The following is a 19,992-nucleotide window of genomic DNA, read 5'->3' as shown; positions in this document are numbered from 1 at the left end:
CAACTTTTGACTCTAATTAGTACCCTATTGCTAACATCCCCTACAGGGAATACAATAACATGCATGAACTGTGTCGAGTTATCAACAAAAAAATTGCAAGTCGAAAAAAAGGCGGTTTCACTTTCAATTACTCGACGGAACAAAGGAGAATTTATATTACCAATCCATTTGAGAATGAAAGAATTTTCCTCAATGAGAATTTACGTGAGGTTCTTGGTTTTAAAAAACGTATTATTAAGACAGAAAATTTCAGTGGTAGTGACCATGTTATCTATGCAGACTATGCATCCAGCTTCTCCACAGACACTTGTATATTTCTCTACGCATCGTTTGTGGAAACATCTCGTGTTGGCAATTCAAATATCCCCCTCCTACGAGTTCTTGAACGAAAAACCAATCGAGAACACGTTCACCACTACAATATAAAGCATCTTCAGTATATTCCCTTAAACACTTCCTATTTGGAACTCTGTCAGTTAACACTAAGAACTGAATTAGGTGATCAAATAGCAATTTAAAAAGGCTTAGCAGTGATTACATGTCATTTTCGACCCTTTTTCAACGACAACGACGGTACAATAACCTAAAAAATGAACGATAGAAGAATTCCATTTGTCTGTCCCGATATTGACTGTTATGTTGGTGCTTTGAGTCCACGTCAAATAGGCAATGCATTGGACTACTACAAGGGGCATACTACAATGTCTGGCTATGGTCTCGGTAACTCGTTTGCTAGGCTATTTCGTTCTGCTCTACCCCTAACCAGAAAATATCTTGTTTCTGCTGCATCAAATTTTGTTGCCTCAACCCTACAGGACTGGGGGTCCGGCAAGAATTTCAAGGAGAGTGTTAAGGAAAATATTAGATCTTCAGCAAGAGCGGTTATTGAACAATTAAAATCTAGACACACTGGGGAGGGACTGAAAAGGATGCGTTCGCGTCATTCACTCATCAGTATCCACCCAGGCAGGAAGCAAAGGACATCAACAAGGACTTTGAGAAATAAAACAACGACGGCCAATAAGCAGCAGCAGCAGCACAAGAAGAAAAAGAAAAAGATTGTTAGATCAAAGAAGGATTTCTTCTCTTGAGATGACTAATCTCCCCTACAAGGACTCATATTCATCAATCAAATCCTCATTGAATCTATTCAATGCTGAAAATGTTGATGTCAGTGTCAAGTATGGCTACTATGAAAAATATCACACCCAACAACCCCTCTCGGACAATATACACTTTCAAATATTTTCAAATGAAGACTATTTCATTGATTTGTCATCAACATTTATTGATTTAAATGTTGTGGTCAAGAAAAAGTCAGATAATACAACTCCAAATGCCGGCGTTGGTCTCTCCTATGAAAACTGTATTCTACACAACCTATTCAAATAAATTAATGTATTTATTAATGGGACATTGGTGAGCAACAGCAATAATTTATCCAACTATGCAAGCTACATACAATTTATGATGATGACGCCAAAGGCGTACAAGGAGTTGAGAGGACAATCATTGGGCTATGAATATCGAACAGGTATTGATACTGACGGTGAATTGACTACAGCAGTGACCCAGGAGTATCATCTAGTTGGAAAATTAAATCATGAGATATTCAATATACCCCAATGGCTACCCCCCAATGTCAAAATTGACATAAAGATGCATATGGCCCCATCGAATTTCATTTTGAGAAAAACACTTCTTACAGCACCCGATTCAAATATTATTATCACATCGGCAATTCTCCACGTTCGAAAACAACAAGTTATGAGCTCTGTTGCACTGGTAGTGGAGAAGCTTAGAGCCAATGGTAGCAACAGTAAAATTTTTGTCCCCCATACAATCACCAATCAACGTCACATTGCCTCCGGTTCTCGTATCTATAGCGATTCATCATTTATCAATGGAGAAATCCCATCAAAATTGGCATTGGCCTTTGTGAAGAGTGGCAGTGCCGTTCGATCCTGGACTGAATATCTCCAAGATTTTAATTTTTTCGGTCTATCTAGTCTTGTGTGCAAAGTGAATGGTATTCCACTGTACACTCTATTATTTGACAAAAAATACTATAGAACTCTGTACGAGTTGACCATGCAATCCCTAGATTATGACTCTCAACTATTTGAAAATGGAAAAACCGATTCAATGTTTTCAAAAAAACATAGGGTTATTGTTTTGGACTTGTCAGGCACACAAGATATGAGCATAGTACGAACTGGGACTGTACGTTTAGAGTGTACATTTGTCAATGCTCTGACTGAGAGTATCACTCTAATATCACTGAGTCAATTTGAAACCTATTGGGAAACAACACCCGACGGCAGTGTTCTACTAGACCTTGCACCATGAACACAAATCAAATAATCAATTTATTTAGTATGGATCCATACATGTCCCAGTACAAGTCCTATTGCATACTTTCGGACTTCATTGAAAAAATTCCAAGTGTTAACAATACCCTAATCATTGTTAATAGCAGTCCATCGACTTTGAAGACTGGCCATTGGCTATGCATCGTTCAAACAGCGAAGAATATGGAATTTGTTGATCTTTTTGGCCTATCGTTTAAATTATACGCTCCATACATCAGCAACTTTATTGAAAGCAGTGGGAAAATCAGTATTCAAAATCAACGAAGAATACAGGATTTAACAACTAATACATATGGCTTTCATGCACTACTCTTTTTCATGTTCAGATGTCGTGGCTACACCTACACGCAGTTTCTCAACATCTACGTTGACTTACCTCAATTGAACGACTTTCTAGTGGAGAAAATAATTAAAAGTTTATTTAATTATTATTTTAGAGCCATAATAATAAAATGTTCCAAAGATTTTTTTTAAATTGTTTCTTAATAAAAAAAAATTTACACATGATAAAACGACTTTTCTAATCTTTAGATTTCATCCACTACTAGGTATTTGTCGACAACAACTAGTGCTGGTAGATTATTTGAATTCACAGTGTACTGATCCTGATGTAGTGCAATGTCAGGGTCACATTTTCTACAGTAGAGTGTGACTTCACTCTTGTCATATATCTTTGTATAGTCAATGATACTATTCGCATTCATTCTATAAAATTCACATGTTTTAATTTGCGTATTTGAAGCAATTTCACAAACAGTGTCCTCAAGTGTCGAATCACATTCCTTCACAGCCAAATAAAAATCAGTGGGCTTATAATCATAACACCCAGTGTCTTCACAACAATGACGTAGAAATCATATTCTCTTGTTGTTCCAACAGTTGAATCGTTGACCTGGTTCCTCCTCCCAGAAAAATCTAAAACCACGACGATACCAAACTCGTAGCAATAAACTAAAATCATGGTTAGGATTATTTCCAATCATACCGGGATATGTACTCTCCCACTACTTACATTTATCATAATGACAATTGGAGCATAGGTGGCCTCTAGGAAGAGAGTCACACACCTCTTCAAGACAGGAATTACAACCTTTAATGTGTACAGCATATCCTCAATTTATACGTGTTGCAGAATCTACACTTTTCATCATACTCCTCAATCATTGTGCAATTTTCACATGATGACCAGCTGCCCTGTGTGGACATACATAACGGACATGTATGAAAAATTTTGTCATGTGTTAACGCTCTCACTGCTAAAATGAAACTGAGCTAGCAACATAAGAAAATTGCCTGAGATAGAGAGAGAGAGAGGAGTAAATCATCCTTGAGCACCATCTTTCTTATGAAAAAAAAAGTCCTAAATTGCTAAAAACTTATGTTTAAAAGTATATTCACAATATCATTTTGCTGCTTCGTGATCAATATATCAATAAATTGTGTAAATGCATTTGGACCACGATGTAGAAGCTTCATACACTAGTCTAATGATGAAGAATAAGTTTTCATTATATCGACAAGCGTTCCCCGAGAAAATATCTTCCTTTGAATAGACAACTCTAGAAAATCATCATCTAGAATTAAACGTTTGTCAATAATAACTAGTGTCCTCATGATTCAATCTTTCCCAAATCTATCCATTTTTTATAGTCCTAAATCTCTCACAACCAACCGCAGACAAATCAGAATCTCTTTTTGTAATCTATAATATATATACTAGTCTACTATAGAAAAAGAAAAAAATACAACTGATTTAGAAAAAGTTCTATTGAATATAATTAAAATAATAATATTCACGGAAGCATTTTGTTCTCATCAATATATTTTAATAGGACATCTAACGCTGACCGAAGTTTATTTATGTGGAGAATATTTACTTTTCCAGCAAAACACAGCTGCTCATCCTGCTTAAACTTTCTTAATGATATAAAATATCTCGCATACATAGTGTCCCATTCAAGACATAGTTTACAGCCAGCAGTTATTTACATAGCCACATTGGGTACTCGTATATCGTTGCTTCTGCTGCTGTCAGTTCCATCATTAATCTCCAATAGTGTAAATGCACCTCTCATTTTTTTTTCTCCACTAATATCCTCTCAAGTAAAAACTATTCTCTTTGAATCCAAGTCTCTTACTAATATGAATTGTAAAGAAAACTAGTCATTTTATTAAAATCCTAATCACCAATCAAGTTATAGTCGTTCCTCTTGACAAAGTGTGTACTGACCTCTAGAATTAACTACCAGAAAAAAAACTTTTTGTTCTGGAGCGGCGTTTAATTAAAAAATGCACTGTAAATAGGTCAAGGAACGTAAAGTGGGACAAATACACCGGAAGGAACATAAAGTCTGCAAAATGGTAGGTAACATACTACTGACATAAATATTCCTTGAAATACTCTTGATTCGTTGAAAGATCATCATTGGTACCATTCACAGTTTTGACGTTTGTTACAGATAGTAAAGAGTGATACAAGACTTAGATAAAATTTTAATATTGTAGATTGATAAGAAAGGTACTGTAGATAACTGGTCAGTGCCAAACTGGGTCACCATTGACTGGGTCGCTATCAAAGACCAAGAATGGCCCAAGCCCTTTAATCTGACATTATGTATCGAAAACTGGTCAGTATTGACTGGGTCAGTACCGAAGACCAAGGATGGCTTTAATCGGACATTATAAACTGAAGTTTGGTCAATATTGACAGTGTCAGTGCCGAAGACCAAAGATGGCTTAGGTTATTTAATCAGATATTGTATGCTGAAAATTGGTCAGTATTGACTGGGTCAGTACCGAAGACCAAGAATAGCCCAGGTTCTTTAACCGGACATTCTATGCTGAAACTTGTTCATTATTGACTAGGTCAATACCGAAGACCAACGATGGGTCAGGTTTTTTAATTGGACATTATGTACTGAAAATTGGTCAGTATTGACTGGGTCAATGCCTAAGACCAACAATGGCTCAGATTCTTTAATCGGACATTATATACTGAAAATCGGTCAGTATTGACTGGGTCACTACCTAAGACCAAGGATGGCTCAGGTTTTTAATCGGACAAAATATACTGAAAATTGTTCAGTATTGAGTGGGTCAGCACCTAAGACCAAGGATGGCTTATGTTTTTTAATCGGATATTATATACAGGAAATTGGTCAGTATTGAGTGGGTCAGTACCAAAGACCAAGGATGGCCTAAGTTCTTTAATCGGACATTATATACTGAAAATTGGTCAGTATTGACTGGGTCAGTACCGAAGACCAAGAATGACTTAGATTCTTTAATTGGGCATTATATATTGAAAATCGGTTTTCTACTTAAATTATGGGGTCAGAAATACTGAAGATTTGATTCGGCGTCTCAATAAGGGAAGCAAAGGAAATTTTTCTTGAAGCGGAAGAGAACTTATCCAAGTTCCATTTCAAAATCAAAAAATCCTAAATGTCTGTCTTATTCGTCTTCCTGGTTTGACCTTATTTTCACAGTTTAACTGGAAATATTCGTATCTTAAATATTCACGCAATAGTAACAAGCTCTCTGACCTATCCCAATAGTTTCTGCTAGGTACGATATGTTCTTAAAGTATTGATTGGTTCTCATGAGCCGATGTAAACCGCCTCAGTGTTAATTGGCAAATGTAAAAGGACGGGTAAGAGTCGACGTGGAAAACATAAATTTATAAGAAAAAAATTAAATAATTCGCTGGCGATCGTCTGTTATAAAAGGAATCGTGTTTCTATCTGTCCTTCACCTGAAACTCAATGGTAAAATCAGGTGTGTTCAAAAGCGTTTACTCACAATATTGCATGGAGGAAAACCCCCTAAACTCATGGAATGGTAATTCATGTTTCTATAGCCTTAATGTGGACTGCCCAGTTTTTTTCCAGTATTTTTTACCGTTCTTTGTAAATTATCTTTGTTTTTGATACATTTTCTGAGATCTTTCCAAGCTCTTTGTTAAGCTCTTGTTTTATAGTGTTTTATCTCATGAACTTGAGAAACGGTGTTTCCATTTCTATAGTATTACCGTCTAGAACCACGACAAAATTGTATAAATGCTGCCTATGGGTAATGCCCTAAAAGTATAAACAAACCTTTCAATTCATACCAAAGAGTATGCAAAACTTGCAACAATGCCTTTGGCGTTTGGCGTTTCTTGCCGTTTTCTCCGTGCAATAATAGGGTAAAATCAATGTAATTGCCGTAATTGGGAAAATTTGTGTAGTAGTAAGTGTCATATTGTAGTTTATAAAACACAAAAACAGAATTACAAAGTTTGTAAAAAATACCAAAATACACCAAACGGTAGATGGTGTCGAGATTTTTCTTTTAGAAACCATCGCCAATTTTCACTGCTATAAGTTACCAGCAATCTTTGACTCGTGCATTCAATGAAAGAAAATCGGTGAGCCTTTATCGTTTCTGCTACGGAGCTAATAAATAGCTAGTGTCTGTTTTCTGTTTCTTCAATTCAACCCGAACTGCCATCCCTGCTGCATCTATTTATTTTCTCTTTACCATTTAAATCTCTAAATATATCATCAGTACATTTTCATTACTTTTTACATTGGTCCCTTTTGCTTTTTATTTTTCCTTTTACCTTTGGTTGTTTTGTTTCCTTTTACCCCCTAACTATCGTTTGTTTTGTTATTAAAGGCAATTGGAATTGTTGAGTTTTTTTTAAAATAATTTTTACATGCATTGGCAGCTATGAGGGCTATAAATGTACTTATTACTATGAACGCTTACACAGTTGTTTCAAGAGAGGGGGAATGAGGGGTAAATCCATAATTTTTTTTTTTTTTTTACCAAAAACGCTTAGCAAAGGTTTGAAAATCGCCTTTGATAGAATACCGCACATTTTTCTAAATATAACAAAAGTTTGGAATCTATATATTTGGTCTCTAAATGGACGAGGAAGTAATCAAAATTTGAACATCATTTTATTTTTAGCATTGCATCAAAAGGGGGAAGTGCTTTTTGAGAACGGAGATTTTGAAAATGCTTTGGTTTACTACCAGACAGGACGTCAGTACAGACCTGAAATGGAATGTTTTATTCGTGGAATAAAAAAGGCTCAACAAGCAATAGAAGCTGCACTTGGAATTGGGCGTAAGTTTGTTTTTACAAATGAGCTTTTTTTCCACATTTTTTTATAAAAAAGTTCAAATAGCGGTTAAATTGATAACCTCTTTGAACTATTTATGCCAAATTTGAGAAGTGTCTTTATAGTAAATGTCATCCCAGTTGCACTTTTGTCTTCCTTGCAATTTCCAACCTCTTGTGTGTTGAAAAAATAATATTCATACACATTTGACATTCATACGAGGATTAGATTTCTCAGAAGAAGAAAAAAACTTAGAAACTTCGGGGATCCTTTTCGATTAGCAATAAATACTAAAATATTAATAAACAATTAAAAAACATCATTTGCAAATATTTTGGTTATACCTTTTTACCAAAATCTTTTAGGTTTATTTGCACCGCACCAATCAACCTCCGGAGACACGAATTGGGGGCAGGGGGTAAAGTGAAATAGCCCTCTAGATTTTATTGTCCTTCCTAGATTTTGGAATATATCTTTTTGGTATTTTCACTGAAAAAATCAACAAAGAAGCAAAAGCGTCCTCCCCCTCAACTAATTGTTTTAAAACAAGTTTTTACTATCTTCATTAAAAACGAACAGAAAAAATTCCTGTCCCCCTTCTAAATTTTCGTAAATTGGAACCCCCTATCGCTGTGGAAAACCTAATCTACACATGCATAATTCTTTAGCTCAATTATGCAACATCTAAGTGATGTGTGTACGTGACATTATGATATAACAAATGTCCTATAGGTTTGCTTGTAGGCCATTTAGATAATAACACATAATTTCAGGGGCCAATTTTTCTGCTCCTTACAAGAAACCAGCAGATTGAAAGCAGAATCTATTTAGGTAAAAGCTCATCCTTCAAAAATGTAAGCAATCACAAAAAATCCTTGCTTTTATGCCCGGACGTTTGTGCGTTAAAATGAAAACCAGCAATGTTATCTTCGTTTTTAACTTTGTTCATTTCAAGTTTTATGGAGACAATACAATTAGCTTTTGAAAATGTCAGCTACTTATGTCTTTAAAGATCTATTATTACGATTACCGAAATTCCAAGAATGAAACACAAAACTATACAGTGTTTTCGTGTTCAATGACTAGTCTTATAGTCCCCAACTCCCTTTTGTGTTTCCAAAAAACACGGGTAGCTTTGCAAAATACGCTAAATTAAAGACAAAGTTTCTGAACAAATCTGAAAATTTTTTTTTTGCCTAATAGTAAAATTGCCTTTGCGATATTAGTCCTTATATTTTATGAATACAAAAAAAAAAAAAAAAAAAAAAAAAAAAAAAAAAAAAAAAATCTGGAAGTTTTTCGAAACCAAAGCTGCCAAATTTGCATTTCACTACTTCTCTTTCTCCATTTCGAAATTTCACCATTCCCTTTTTGCAGCATGGGCTCTCAATAGAACCCCAAAGAAGAGGGGCCAGACCTCAAAGAACGCGATGCCTCTTCCCCGTTCAGTAAGAAATAGCAAAAGTTGGCTAGGTGAATTGGAAGAAGATAGAGTATACTTAGAAAACGTATTAAGAAGGTCTAGTAAGTCCTACTTCTATTATTTTCAAGCTTAGTAATACCGGCACGGTGAGTGTATTCTCTGCAATCATAGAAATGATGAATTGAAGTAAAATAAAAAATTAACTATTGTGGTAGAAGGTCTTATATAAAATAAAAGAATAAACAAAGGAAAAAATAGTAAAGGAATAGGTAAAAGTTATTTTTGGGCTCTTTAGTATAATGAAATAAGAATATTGAAATTTTTATGCGTCAATTCGGAAACAGATAAATGAACATACAGATATAGAGGCTACAAGTATTAGCTGAAAGCTCTGATCTAATCAATAACTGTTTTAAAAGATTTTTAACTTAGTAGTTCATTTTCCAAAAGAGCTTTTACAATTGAATGGCTCACCAGTTCTTGAAAAAAATAATATTAATATGACCTCTTTTTAGAATTAAATTTAAAAAGACAAGTTTTTTTAACTAAAAGTAAGGAACAACATTACAACATAAAATGAGCAGAAATTTATTCCCTATATAAGGGGGGGGGCTACAACTTTCTGAACCCTCGCTCTTTACGCCAAAGTCTTAAAGCTTTTAAAAAATGCTTCTCATTCAATTTCAATGGGCCTTGTGTTTGAGCACTCTTTCATAAAGAATTGTTACAAAAAGTCAAACTTTAGTGTAAAAAGTGAATATTGCTGAAAGTGCAGCCCACCTCACATTCGGAATAACTTTTGTTAGTTTTAATGTTTAATGTTGCTTCTTGTTTTCAGTTGAAAAAAATGTTATTTTTTAATTTAATTTCTCACCGTTTTCAAACCATGCCAGAAAATCCCTTCCCTCTCCTGTGTAAAATTTCCCCCCGGAAACGCCCTTTGAAAACTCCTCTTTGAACCTTCCCTGCCCATGAAAAATCCCCTGGCAGAAAATCCCCCCCCCAAAAAAAGATTCCTTAGATTTCCCAATAACAAATTCTATTTGTCAACAATGGGGATGCCCACTTACAGCCCTTTCCCAAGGCACTAAGGGGGATCAAGTCATCGCTAAGGGCATGGCAGTAGGGAGCAACGTTATAGTTACCTTGGTGCTGAACACGTTTGTTAGGGAGTACGTAGTCCCCTAGTCCCAAGTTCAAGGTCACGGGGAAAAACCCAGAAATATTTTTGTCAACAGAGACCTTGGGAAAAACCTTTGTTACATAACATGTTTGTGAACAATTCAAGATTTTGTGAAAACCTAGTTAGTTTCTCAACAAGGGAAGACTTTGGCGGAAAACCTAGTTAGTTAACTGATTTGTCAACAGGATTTGGGGAAAACCCTTATTGTTATTATTGATTTTAGAACTGGAGGACAGATAGAGGAAAAACCCCATAGCCTTGGAAAATATTCTACATAAAGTGGGAAAGAGTTAGTTAATGTCACAGTTCTGAATTTTGTTCAATAGTATTATTGTGAATATTATTTTGTTTTTCTTTGGAATATTACAAAAATGAGTAATTTCACTGTATTGAACATTAAGAGACAGGAGAAAGAGCATAGTGATGAAGTGAAAATAAGAGCTGCAAATGTTGCAGTAGAAATAGCACCAGGGAGAAGATTAACTTTCGAGTGGGATGAGATGTTCAGTAGATATGTAATATCTCTGAGTCGATTCAAGATGGATGAACAGTTATGTTTTTCAGCCAAAGTGAATATAAGGAATATATCTACCTTACAAGCAGATTTGAATGCAATTGTTGAGCATATAGAGAAAAATGGACTGAGTCATTTACTGAAAAAGGCTTAAGATTGTGTTATATATTTACATAAGTTTGTTGAATAAAAATATTGATGATCATTTTCTTCTTTTTTTTGTAGTTGAACATTTTGGAGAGTTGTTTACTCTTTCCAGGAGAACCAATAGATGATGAGAGAGTATTTGAAACAAACTATTTTCTTTCTTCATTATTTGTTAGTTAGTTTGTAATCAGCAGTGTAAACATCAAGAGTAAAAAAAAGAAAAAATGAATGCATTTGAGAAAGACAAAAATTATGCAGAACCTTGTCACTTTGGAAAAATATTTAAATCTAAATGATCCGTTTAAGAAATTGTCGGTGCAGAGGAGAATCTTCAGTCAAAGAATGATTGATGACATCATGAAATGAGACTCTCCAACCTTGAACTATTGTATGATGCTTTTAGATTGTGGTCCCAATGCATTCACTCAATTTATTGACATACTAATTGAAACAAAACAAAATAGTATTGTAGACTTGCTTTTGAACATTACTTAGATTTTCCAAAAACAATAGGAACAGTTTGTATGGAAAATCTAAAACCTCTCGTTCCAATGAAGCGACGAGAACGGGAAATAAATCCCGTTCAAACAAGTTTAATCAGCTTAAAGTGTGACGTAACCTGTTTACTCCTCCTCCTATTCCGTCTTTATGAAATCTGGAGCGAGTACTCGAAGTAAAAAAAAAGAATATTCTTTTTAGGAGGGTAGTTAGTTTGTAATCTGCAGTCTGAGTGTCTATGTTTATATACATTGGGCAGTTGGTCGTCCTGTGAGAATTGCACTACTGTCAGTGAATATGATGAAAAGTGTAGATTGTGCAATCGATGTAAGCTTCACCGAGGATATACCATTAAAATTAAAGATTGTAATCCATGCCGTGAAGAAGTTTGCGATTCTCATGTCAGAGGATTCCTATGTTCAAACTGTCACTATGATAAATATGATCAGTGGGAAAATACCTATCCTGATATGATTAGAAAAAATTCGAAACGATCATTTACTCTATTCCTGAGAGACTGGTATCGTCGTGGATTTAAATTATATTGGGAATAAGAATTTGGACAACGCTTCAAGTGCAAAAATAACAAGAGAGTGTGGTTTCTACGGCATAGTTGTGAAGATACTGGATGTTATGATTATAAACCTACGGGTTTTTATTTGGCAGTTACGGAGAGTGATTCTTCATTTGAGAATTCTGTTTGTGACATTGCATCAACTGCACAAATTGAAACACGGGGATTTTACAATATAAATGAAAAAAGTATCATTGACTACACAAAGAGATACAATAAGAGTGAAACTACTTTGTGTTGTAGTAAGTGTGATCCTGACTTTTCCCTACTTGATCAATACAAAGTTAATGTAAATGATCTACCACCACTAGTTGTCGTCGACAATGATGATCATCTACATGTAGAAGAAGGAGAAGAAATCTAAACAAAACAAGAAAAAAACATTTTTGTTATGTACATACTTGTTTTATTAATAAACAAATCTACATACATTTTTAAAACACTTTACTCCTAGTGCGCTAAAATCAATATTATACAATTTTGAGAGCATATTTTCCAGCACAAAGTCGTTCAGATGTGGATTATCAACATAAATTTTGAGAAACTGCCTTTAAGTACAGCCAGAACATCTGAAAACGAAATATAGCAGTGCATGAAAGTCAAAGGGTTTAGTCATTGGATCTTGCACTCTCTTCCGACTTGGACTAATGATTTTCTCACTACTTACAATATAGGTTACAGTATGGTAACGATAGAATGTACATGGGAATCAGAGAGGATGGAAAAATTCAATAGTTTTCGCTGTTTGAAAGATGCACAACCAGTGACCAGTATTTCTTATATTCTGTGGACTGCTATTAAGAGTGATAATGGTATGAGTATCACCTTGAGTATTATCAAGGAAATCCGATGGTAGACAATAGGATTTGTATTTGGACATGAATGGATCCAAGTTAAATACAGTAATTATTTGATTAGTGTTTATGGTGCCAAGCCTAGTAGAACACTACCATCGGAGGTGATCTCCCAATAGGTTTCAAATTGACAAAGTGCTATTAACGTACTGATTTCAGTCAAGGTATTGGCAAATTTGTACTCTAAACGTACACTCCCAGTTCTAACAACAGTCAAATATTGAATGCCAGACAAGTCTAAAACAATTACACCATGGGTTTTTTGAAACATTGAATCAGTTATTCCATTTTCAAATGGTTGTGAATCATGATCCAGTGATTGCATAGTCAATTTATAAAGAGTTCTGTAGGATTTGTTATCAAATGATAAATTGTACAGAGGATCTCCATTCACTTTGCACACAAGACTGGACAAACCAAAAAAAAAAAATCATGAGGGGATGTGGTCCAGGACCCAACGGCACTAGCACTCTTCAGAAAGGCCAATGCGAGTTTTGAGGGGATTTCCCCACTGATAAATGATGAATCAGTATAACTACGAGAACCTGTAGCAATGTGACGTTCATTGGTAACTGTAAGAGGAACGAGCAGTTTGATATTATTACCGTCGGCTCTCAATTTTTCCACTACCAATGCAACAGAGCTCATGACCTGTTGTTTTCGCATATCATGTACTGCTAAAGTGAGATTGACAGTTACATCAGGTGCTCCAGCAATTGTTTTTCTCAAAATGAAATTACCTGGAGCAAGTTGTAACTTTATGTCAATATTAACGTTGGGTGGTATCCATCGGGAAACATATAATAATTTATGATTTAATTTACCAACCAAATGATGCTCCTAGGTCACAGGTGTAGTTAGCTCACCATCGGTGTCGACATTTAATCTATATTCATAGCCCATTGCTCGACCTCTCAATTCCTTGTATGATTTTGGTGTCATCAACATAAATTGTATATAGCTTGCATAGTTTGACAAATTATTGCTAGTGCTCACCAGTGTTCCTATAATGTACACATTAATTTGTCTGAACAAGTTGTGTAGAATACAGTTTTCATAGGATAGACCATCAATAGCTCTAGGAGTTTGATTGTCAGACTTTTTCTTCATCACAAAATTTAAATCAATACATGTGGATGACAAATCCATGAAATAATCCTCATTGGAAAATATTTGAAAGTGTATATTTTCGCACAAGGGTTGTTGAGAATGAAATTGTTCATAGTAACCATGTTTGACACTGACATAAACATTTTCAGCATTGAATGATTTCATGATGAAGTAATCAATGGCTATGATTCTTTATGAGGGAGATAAGTCATCTTATGAGAAAAAATCTTGTTTTGATCTAACAATCTTTTTCTACTTCTTTGTGCTTTTTCTTTTCAAAATTGTTGTTGTTGATGGCTTAAGTTTCTCACCTGGATGGAGACTGATGAGTGAATGGCTACCACGCATCCTTTTTAAACCTTTCCCATTTTGTTGAGATTTTAATTGTTCGCCAACAGCTCTTGCTGAAGATCTAAGATTTTCCTTAAGACTGTCCTTAAAATTTTTACCCGAACTCCAGTCCTGTAGGGTTGAGCCAGCAAACTTTGTTGCAGCTGGTACAATACATTTCTTGGCAAGGGGTAGTGCAGAACGAAATAGCCTAGCATACCAACTACCAAGACCAAAGCCAGACATTGTAGTACGCCCCTTGTAGTAGTCCAATCCATGACCAATTTGATGAGGACTCAGAGCAGCAGCATAACAATTAATGTCAGGACAAACAAATAGGATTCTTATACTATTCAGCTTGAACGACAGGTCGAAAATGACATGTACTGACAGAGTTCCAAATATGAAGTGTTTACAGTAATATACTGGAGGTGTCTTATATTGTAGTGATGAACATTATTTTCTGTACTTTTTCTTTCTAAAACACGTAAAAGGTGGATACTGGAATTACCAACTCTGGAGGATTCCACAAACGAACTGTAGATGAATATATAACTGTTCGAGGAGAAGCTGGGTGCATAGTCTGCATAGATCACATGGTCACTGCCACTACAATTTTCTGTCTTAATAATACGGGCGTTAAAACCGAGAACCTCACGTAAATTCTCATTGAGGAAAATTCTTTTATTCTCAAATGGATTGGTAATATAAAATCTTCTTTGTTGCGTCGAATAATTAAAAGTAAAACCACCTTTTTTTCGACTTGCAATTTTTTTGTTGATAACTCGACACAGCTCATGCATATTATTGTATTCACTGTAGGGTATGTTAGCAATAGGGTAATCATTAGAGTCAAAAGTTGCCATTGCACCTTCATCACCGAATTCAAACGGTCGTATATTAATATCATATGAGATCTCCTTTCTTAGAATATCATATGTATTCTTGATAATGCAATCGACGAGAGCAACTTCATATCTACCTTGAAATTTAATGGCAGGGGACAGTTTAGTCAAAAAATCACTTGTTCTATTCAAATCGTCATAGATAGGATCGGAAACATTGAAAATGAAAGTCATATAGAAATCATATTGGACATTTTGTAAGTCTTTAACACCTATCCAAGAATAAAATTCAGAGTGGTACCCAAGCCAGAGAACCAGCAACTGTTTCTTACCGCCCTGTGTTCGAGTTTTTAATACTTTTTCAATTTGATAAATACCACTATCTTTAACGTTTTGCAATTCATAGTTATAAAATCCCCCCAAAATCTCATCATCTTTGCTATCTCGTATTCGATAGGTCATGGGACTAGTCTCTAGAACTTTTGATACTTAAAAAAGTTCAGTAGACCAAAGTTAATTCCGTTTTTAAAAAATATTACTTTACCGATTGATTCGAACCCTATCACCAACAATCAATTTGATTTTTATTCCATTTTCATTGTTAGAACAATATTGTTTGACAAAAATTTCGAATGTATTGTTATCATTGTGATGAGCTTCAAAAGGACTAAGATTGGACAGTGAACAACGAGGACGTTGATTGTAAACTTGCATAATTTTATCCAAATCATGAATAAAGACAGCAGTGTTTTTGAGTGTACAATATGAAGCCCCTGTGGAATATACATCTGGAAGTGAAAAAAGTAAATAACCGCGTAAAGTTTTGGTTGCGATTGTGGAACGCTTGCGATCGACCCTCTTCCAGTGCTGTGTTTACAGTCAAGCTAAAAACAAAGAAAGAATACAAATCTTGTTCACGTAATGCAAGGCTCAACGGGTGGGACGTTCCAAATAGTAAAATGACTTGGAATAGAGTTATCAATAGCAGTAAGTGTTCTCCCCCACCTCAGTTGGAATTAAACCTTATGAATTTTGTGCGCCATTATATTGACATATTTTCCGTATTTAATCAGTGTGTTCAGAAACGTTTTTCTGATCTACTTAGTTCGGTCCTGCCAGTGTCTGTTTGTCAATATAGAGTCCCTGCGATAAGTATGAGTGATTTACATTGGGCGCTGAAGAAATTAAAAAGATCAGATTCTCCTGATTGTGATGGCCTATGCTTTAGGAATTTTGCTTATGATTGCCCATTATTGTTGAACCACCTGCAGTTATTATTCCAGATTTGCATAGCTCAATTTCTGGTTACTGATAGTTTTATTTCCGGTAGTGTCACGCCTATACTTAAACACAGTAAAGATCCAGATTCATGCTCGAATTATAGACGGATTACTGTATCTTGCTTTATGAGTAAGATTTTTGAGTATGTCCTTTTGCCTGAAATAACTTCTAAGTGCAATTTTTCGTCTTTTCAGCTAGGATTTAGAAGAGGGGTTGGTTGCCCCCAGGCGCATCATGTGCTCAGTCGGCTGTTAAAGGAAGCTTTTGCCCAGAAACGTTCATTGTATTGCTGCACAGTAGACATTTCCGGGGCTTTTGATAATGTTGTTCACACCAAGGCCTTGCATTCCCTAGCTTGTTCCGGAGTCAATTATTCAGTTATTTCTACATTGCGATATTGGTATGATGATTCATATGTGCGTATTAAGTGGTTGTCAAATACTTCTGATTCGGTAGCTGTCAGGAAAGGCGTTAGACAGGGAGGAGTTTTATCTCCTTATATATTTAAATGTGTCCTCGCTACTTGTTTAAAACATCTATCTCCTACTGTGTTTTTTAGTGATATTGGTGTAAGTTATATTGCATATGCTGACGATGTCCATTTAGTTAGTTTTTCTTGTCGAGGGCTGGCTCAGAACTTCCGTAAGCTGTCTTCTCTACTAAGTGATATTGGCCTATCTGTTAATGTGGGAAAGTGTGAGTTTATGTGCTTTAATAGTAGCATTTCTGTATCTCCATTAAACCTTGGTCCGATTTCATTACCTTGTTTGGATAAAGTCAAGTGGCTTAGTATATCGGTTTGCCCGTCCATTTCTGAAACTTGCTCCGAGTTGGTTACTTATGCATTAAAAAATATTCTTGTGTCATATGGTAAGATATCTCCAAATAGAGGGCGTTATAACCGTAAGGGCCTGAGGAAAAAAGATTTACGGAGACTTAGAAGTGGTTACTTTAGATATTGTAAATATCCGATGTATTTACCCAGCCGTTTTAAAAATCGAAATATTGTATCCCGTTATGGTGTCATTGATGCTTGCGCGCGACTGGCATTTGTGACTTCTAATATGATTATGAATACTAGTAATGTTGTTTCTGTCACTGACCCCTTAGTTTGTTCTTTTCATCGTGATATCGGTTAATTTGTCTTTTTTTGTCGTTGTTTGATTTCATAATGATGTTGTTATTTTTTCTTTTTTTTCTTTTATATTTTCCATTACTCCGCAGTGTCATTTATAATGTTCATATGTGGGTCATAAATAAGTTATTATTATTATTATATCTAGAAATGAGAAGACGAATGGTTCTAATCAATCTTTCAGCCAATGCGGCCTTGATTGGACTATGACTATGATATAACTATGTATCATGTTTTAGTAGCATTTTCTTCACATGTGGATTGACAAATTCAATTCCTCGATCCGTCTGTATTTTTTATAGGAATTTTGATCAAGTACTGTTTCTAGAGCAATTGCAATCTCCTCTCCACGCTTAAATTTCAGTGGAATGGCATAGGATTAGCGACTCAAAATACTAATTGCAAATAAAATCTACTTGTATGGTTTATTGTTTTGTCGTTGCAATTCATCCAAAGTCATAAGATCAGCTTGCATGATTTGCAGAGGGTAGAATGCCTTAGTTTTCCGATATTGATTAGTGCGAAGTCTGCGATTTCGAAGTGTGTAGCTAGGTTGATTTTGAAGATATTCTTTTGCTACACTCTGTTGAACATTAGAGACTTGAGCAAGTGTACTGGGAGCGCTAAGACTCCCCATCTCCCCAACATTTGCATAATTACGTTTCGGAGTTTCATCCATTTTGCATTTAAATGTGTACCACCACCTCGTCCACCAATGCCTTTTTGTATACAAACAGAGGTGTTGGCGGTTGTCGGGGAAAGATGCTTTTTTCTACTCGCTTAAGATGAATCATTGCTGCTTTTTAATTGGATTTGGGTGTACTTGTTAGCATTAGGGTCTTGAAATCATCTTTTTCAGAATCATCATCCTCCTCCTTTTCATTATTTAATGATGTCAAATCTTTTAAAATGTTTCTGTTGATGACAAGTGCTTTGGGAAAGTTCGATGTGTGTAAATATTTCAAAAGATTTGTGTCAATGGCTAGAGTTTTCTTGCGATTTGAGACAAAGTGAGTTATTAGATCAATGAGATTGTAAAGGTTGCTTACATCATATATACTTATAGTCACCGCAAGGTTGAGCATAATGAGACATAGCCGAGGGTATAGGGAATTTATAACAAGGAAATCTGCATCCGACTTTTCCCACGTCTTCTCATTCGTCTAATCGTCTTCGTCTTCATTTGGAAATTTTGTTTGAGAAGGGGGAAAGCGTTGAAACCGTCATCGTTTTTTTTATACTTGAATCAATTCGCTCAAAGATTTTGGAAGAAAGCTGACAGGAATCTAAAAAGCGAATTTTATTCGTGTACTCATCGCCGTCTTCAACATATTTCCATATAAATTCCAAAACAAGCAATTTTTCCGATGATTTAGGTATGATTTTGTAGGAAAATCTGTCTTCCAGCCATGCACCTTCTATAACTCCATTTCTTTGAAGTTGTGCCATTTCAGCTAGCAAAAACTTCAGATAATAGTTGGAATTGTTTATGAAAACCGGAAGAAAGAGTTACTGTTTAATTTTTAAATTGCAACTATTATGAGCCCACCCCCGAAAGTTACTTTTCCCTGTGGAATTACCATCAATAAGATGATTATGTTCCCGTACTTTATCATTCTCAGCAAGAGCATCCCTACAAACCCAACAAATTGATCCTAATTCTAGAGCACATTATTCCTCATCTGATAGTGACATGGGATAGTTGGTGTGATGCAATCTTGATATAGACTTATTTGCTGTTTTGATTAGTGCTACAAGTGATTTTCCATGTTACCCACCTCTCTCATAGTCTCAATAAACTCTACCAGTTTTATTTTGTTGTTGGGGTCTCGTTGGGCATTTGCATAGGACACGGCTTCAAGTTTATGTTCTTTGACTATATTTGGTTTTGATGAGTCAGATACATCCAACAGTTTTGCCTCGCAATTTAAAGCCACCTTATCACTCTGCAACAGGGAATTTTGAAAGTTTTTAAATTGTAAAATGGCTTTGTCTCCTGCCGGCATTTCTACCCTTTGATTACCGTGAATTTTGCAATATTTCATATGATCATTGAATGTTCTCTCAGTTCGAAATGGGGAAGGACACATGGGACAGTAATGACGTTCCCCTTTCCGAAAACCCTGAGATAACAACTTACTAATTGCAGTAATGGGGAAAAAATGACCATAAGAATTTACATCTTTGGCAGGCTCATATATGATCCAAACCAAATTTTTTATATTATCTACTGCCAGTGTCCTGACTGAAAACAAAACTCCTTTTTTATTTGGTTTCTTTCCCCCATCCACAAATTCTGTATCATGTTGAAGAACCACTGCCCCCAACCCAAGATTTTCATTTTCTTTTTCAAACATAGTTATTTCTTTTAAGGACGCCAGATACTTGCCCTCCAAACATTTAAAATTTACTTGTGGGAAATTTTCTCCACCATTACATGCGAATTCATCCAGTTTTTTCATGCTAGCTTTCGCCGCAAGAGGTCTATGAGCAGCAGCTAAAAATGCACATTTAAAACATTTCAAGCCTACGTCAAAATTTAAACCGTGACCCCCCCCCCTGAAGCCGACAAATCTGGATGACATTTTATTCGTCGGTTTCCACCCACCCCTCTTA

At 35.4% G+C, this 19,992-nt stretch overlaps 1 protein-coding gene across 1 annotated transcript in view; it reads left to right on the top strand.

Moving 5' to 3' along the window:
• LOC148948898 (uncharacterized) overlaps positions 1 to 19,992 on the top strand; it is a 97,368-nt gene that overhangs the window by 17,862 nt on the left and 59,514 nt on the right. The window contains exons 3-4 of the mRNA XM_089094124.1: positions 7,329 to 7,487; positions 8,860 to 9,006. Of these exons, the coding sequence (XP_088950250.1) occupies positions 7,329 to 7,487; positions 8,860 to 9,006 (306 nt within the window). The remainder of the gene's footprint in view (positions 1 to 7,328; positions 7,488 to 8,859; positions 9,007 to 19,992) is intronic.

This window comes from Artemia sp. Qi Xiang Cuo, chromosome 9 (assembly GCF_049724085.1).
Source record: "Artemia sp. Qi Xiang Cuo chromosome 9, ASM4972408v1, whole genome shotgun sequence".
Lineage (NCBI taxonomy): Eukaryota > Metazoa > Arthropoda > Branchiopoda > Anostraca > Artemiidae > Artemia > Artemia sp. Qi Xiang Cuo.
This window is presented reverse-complemented; position numbering and strand designations above follow the sequence as displayed.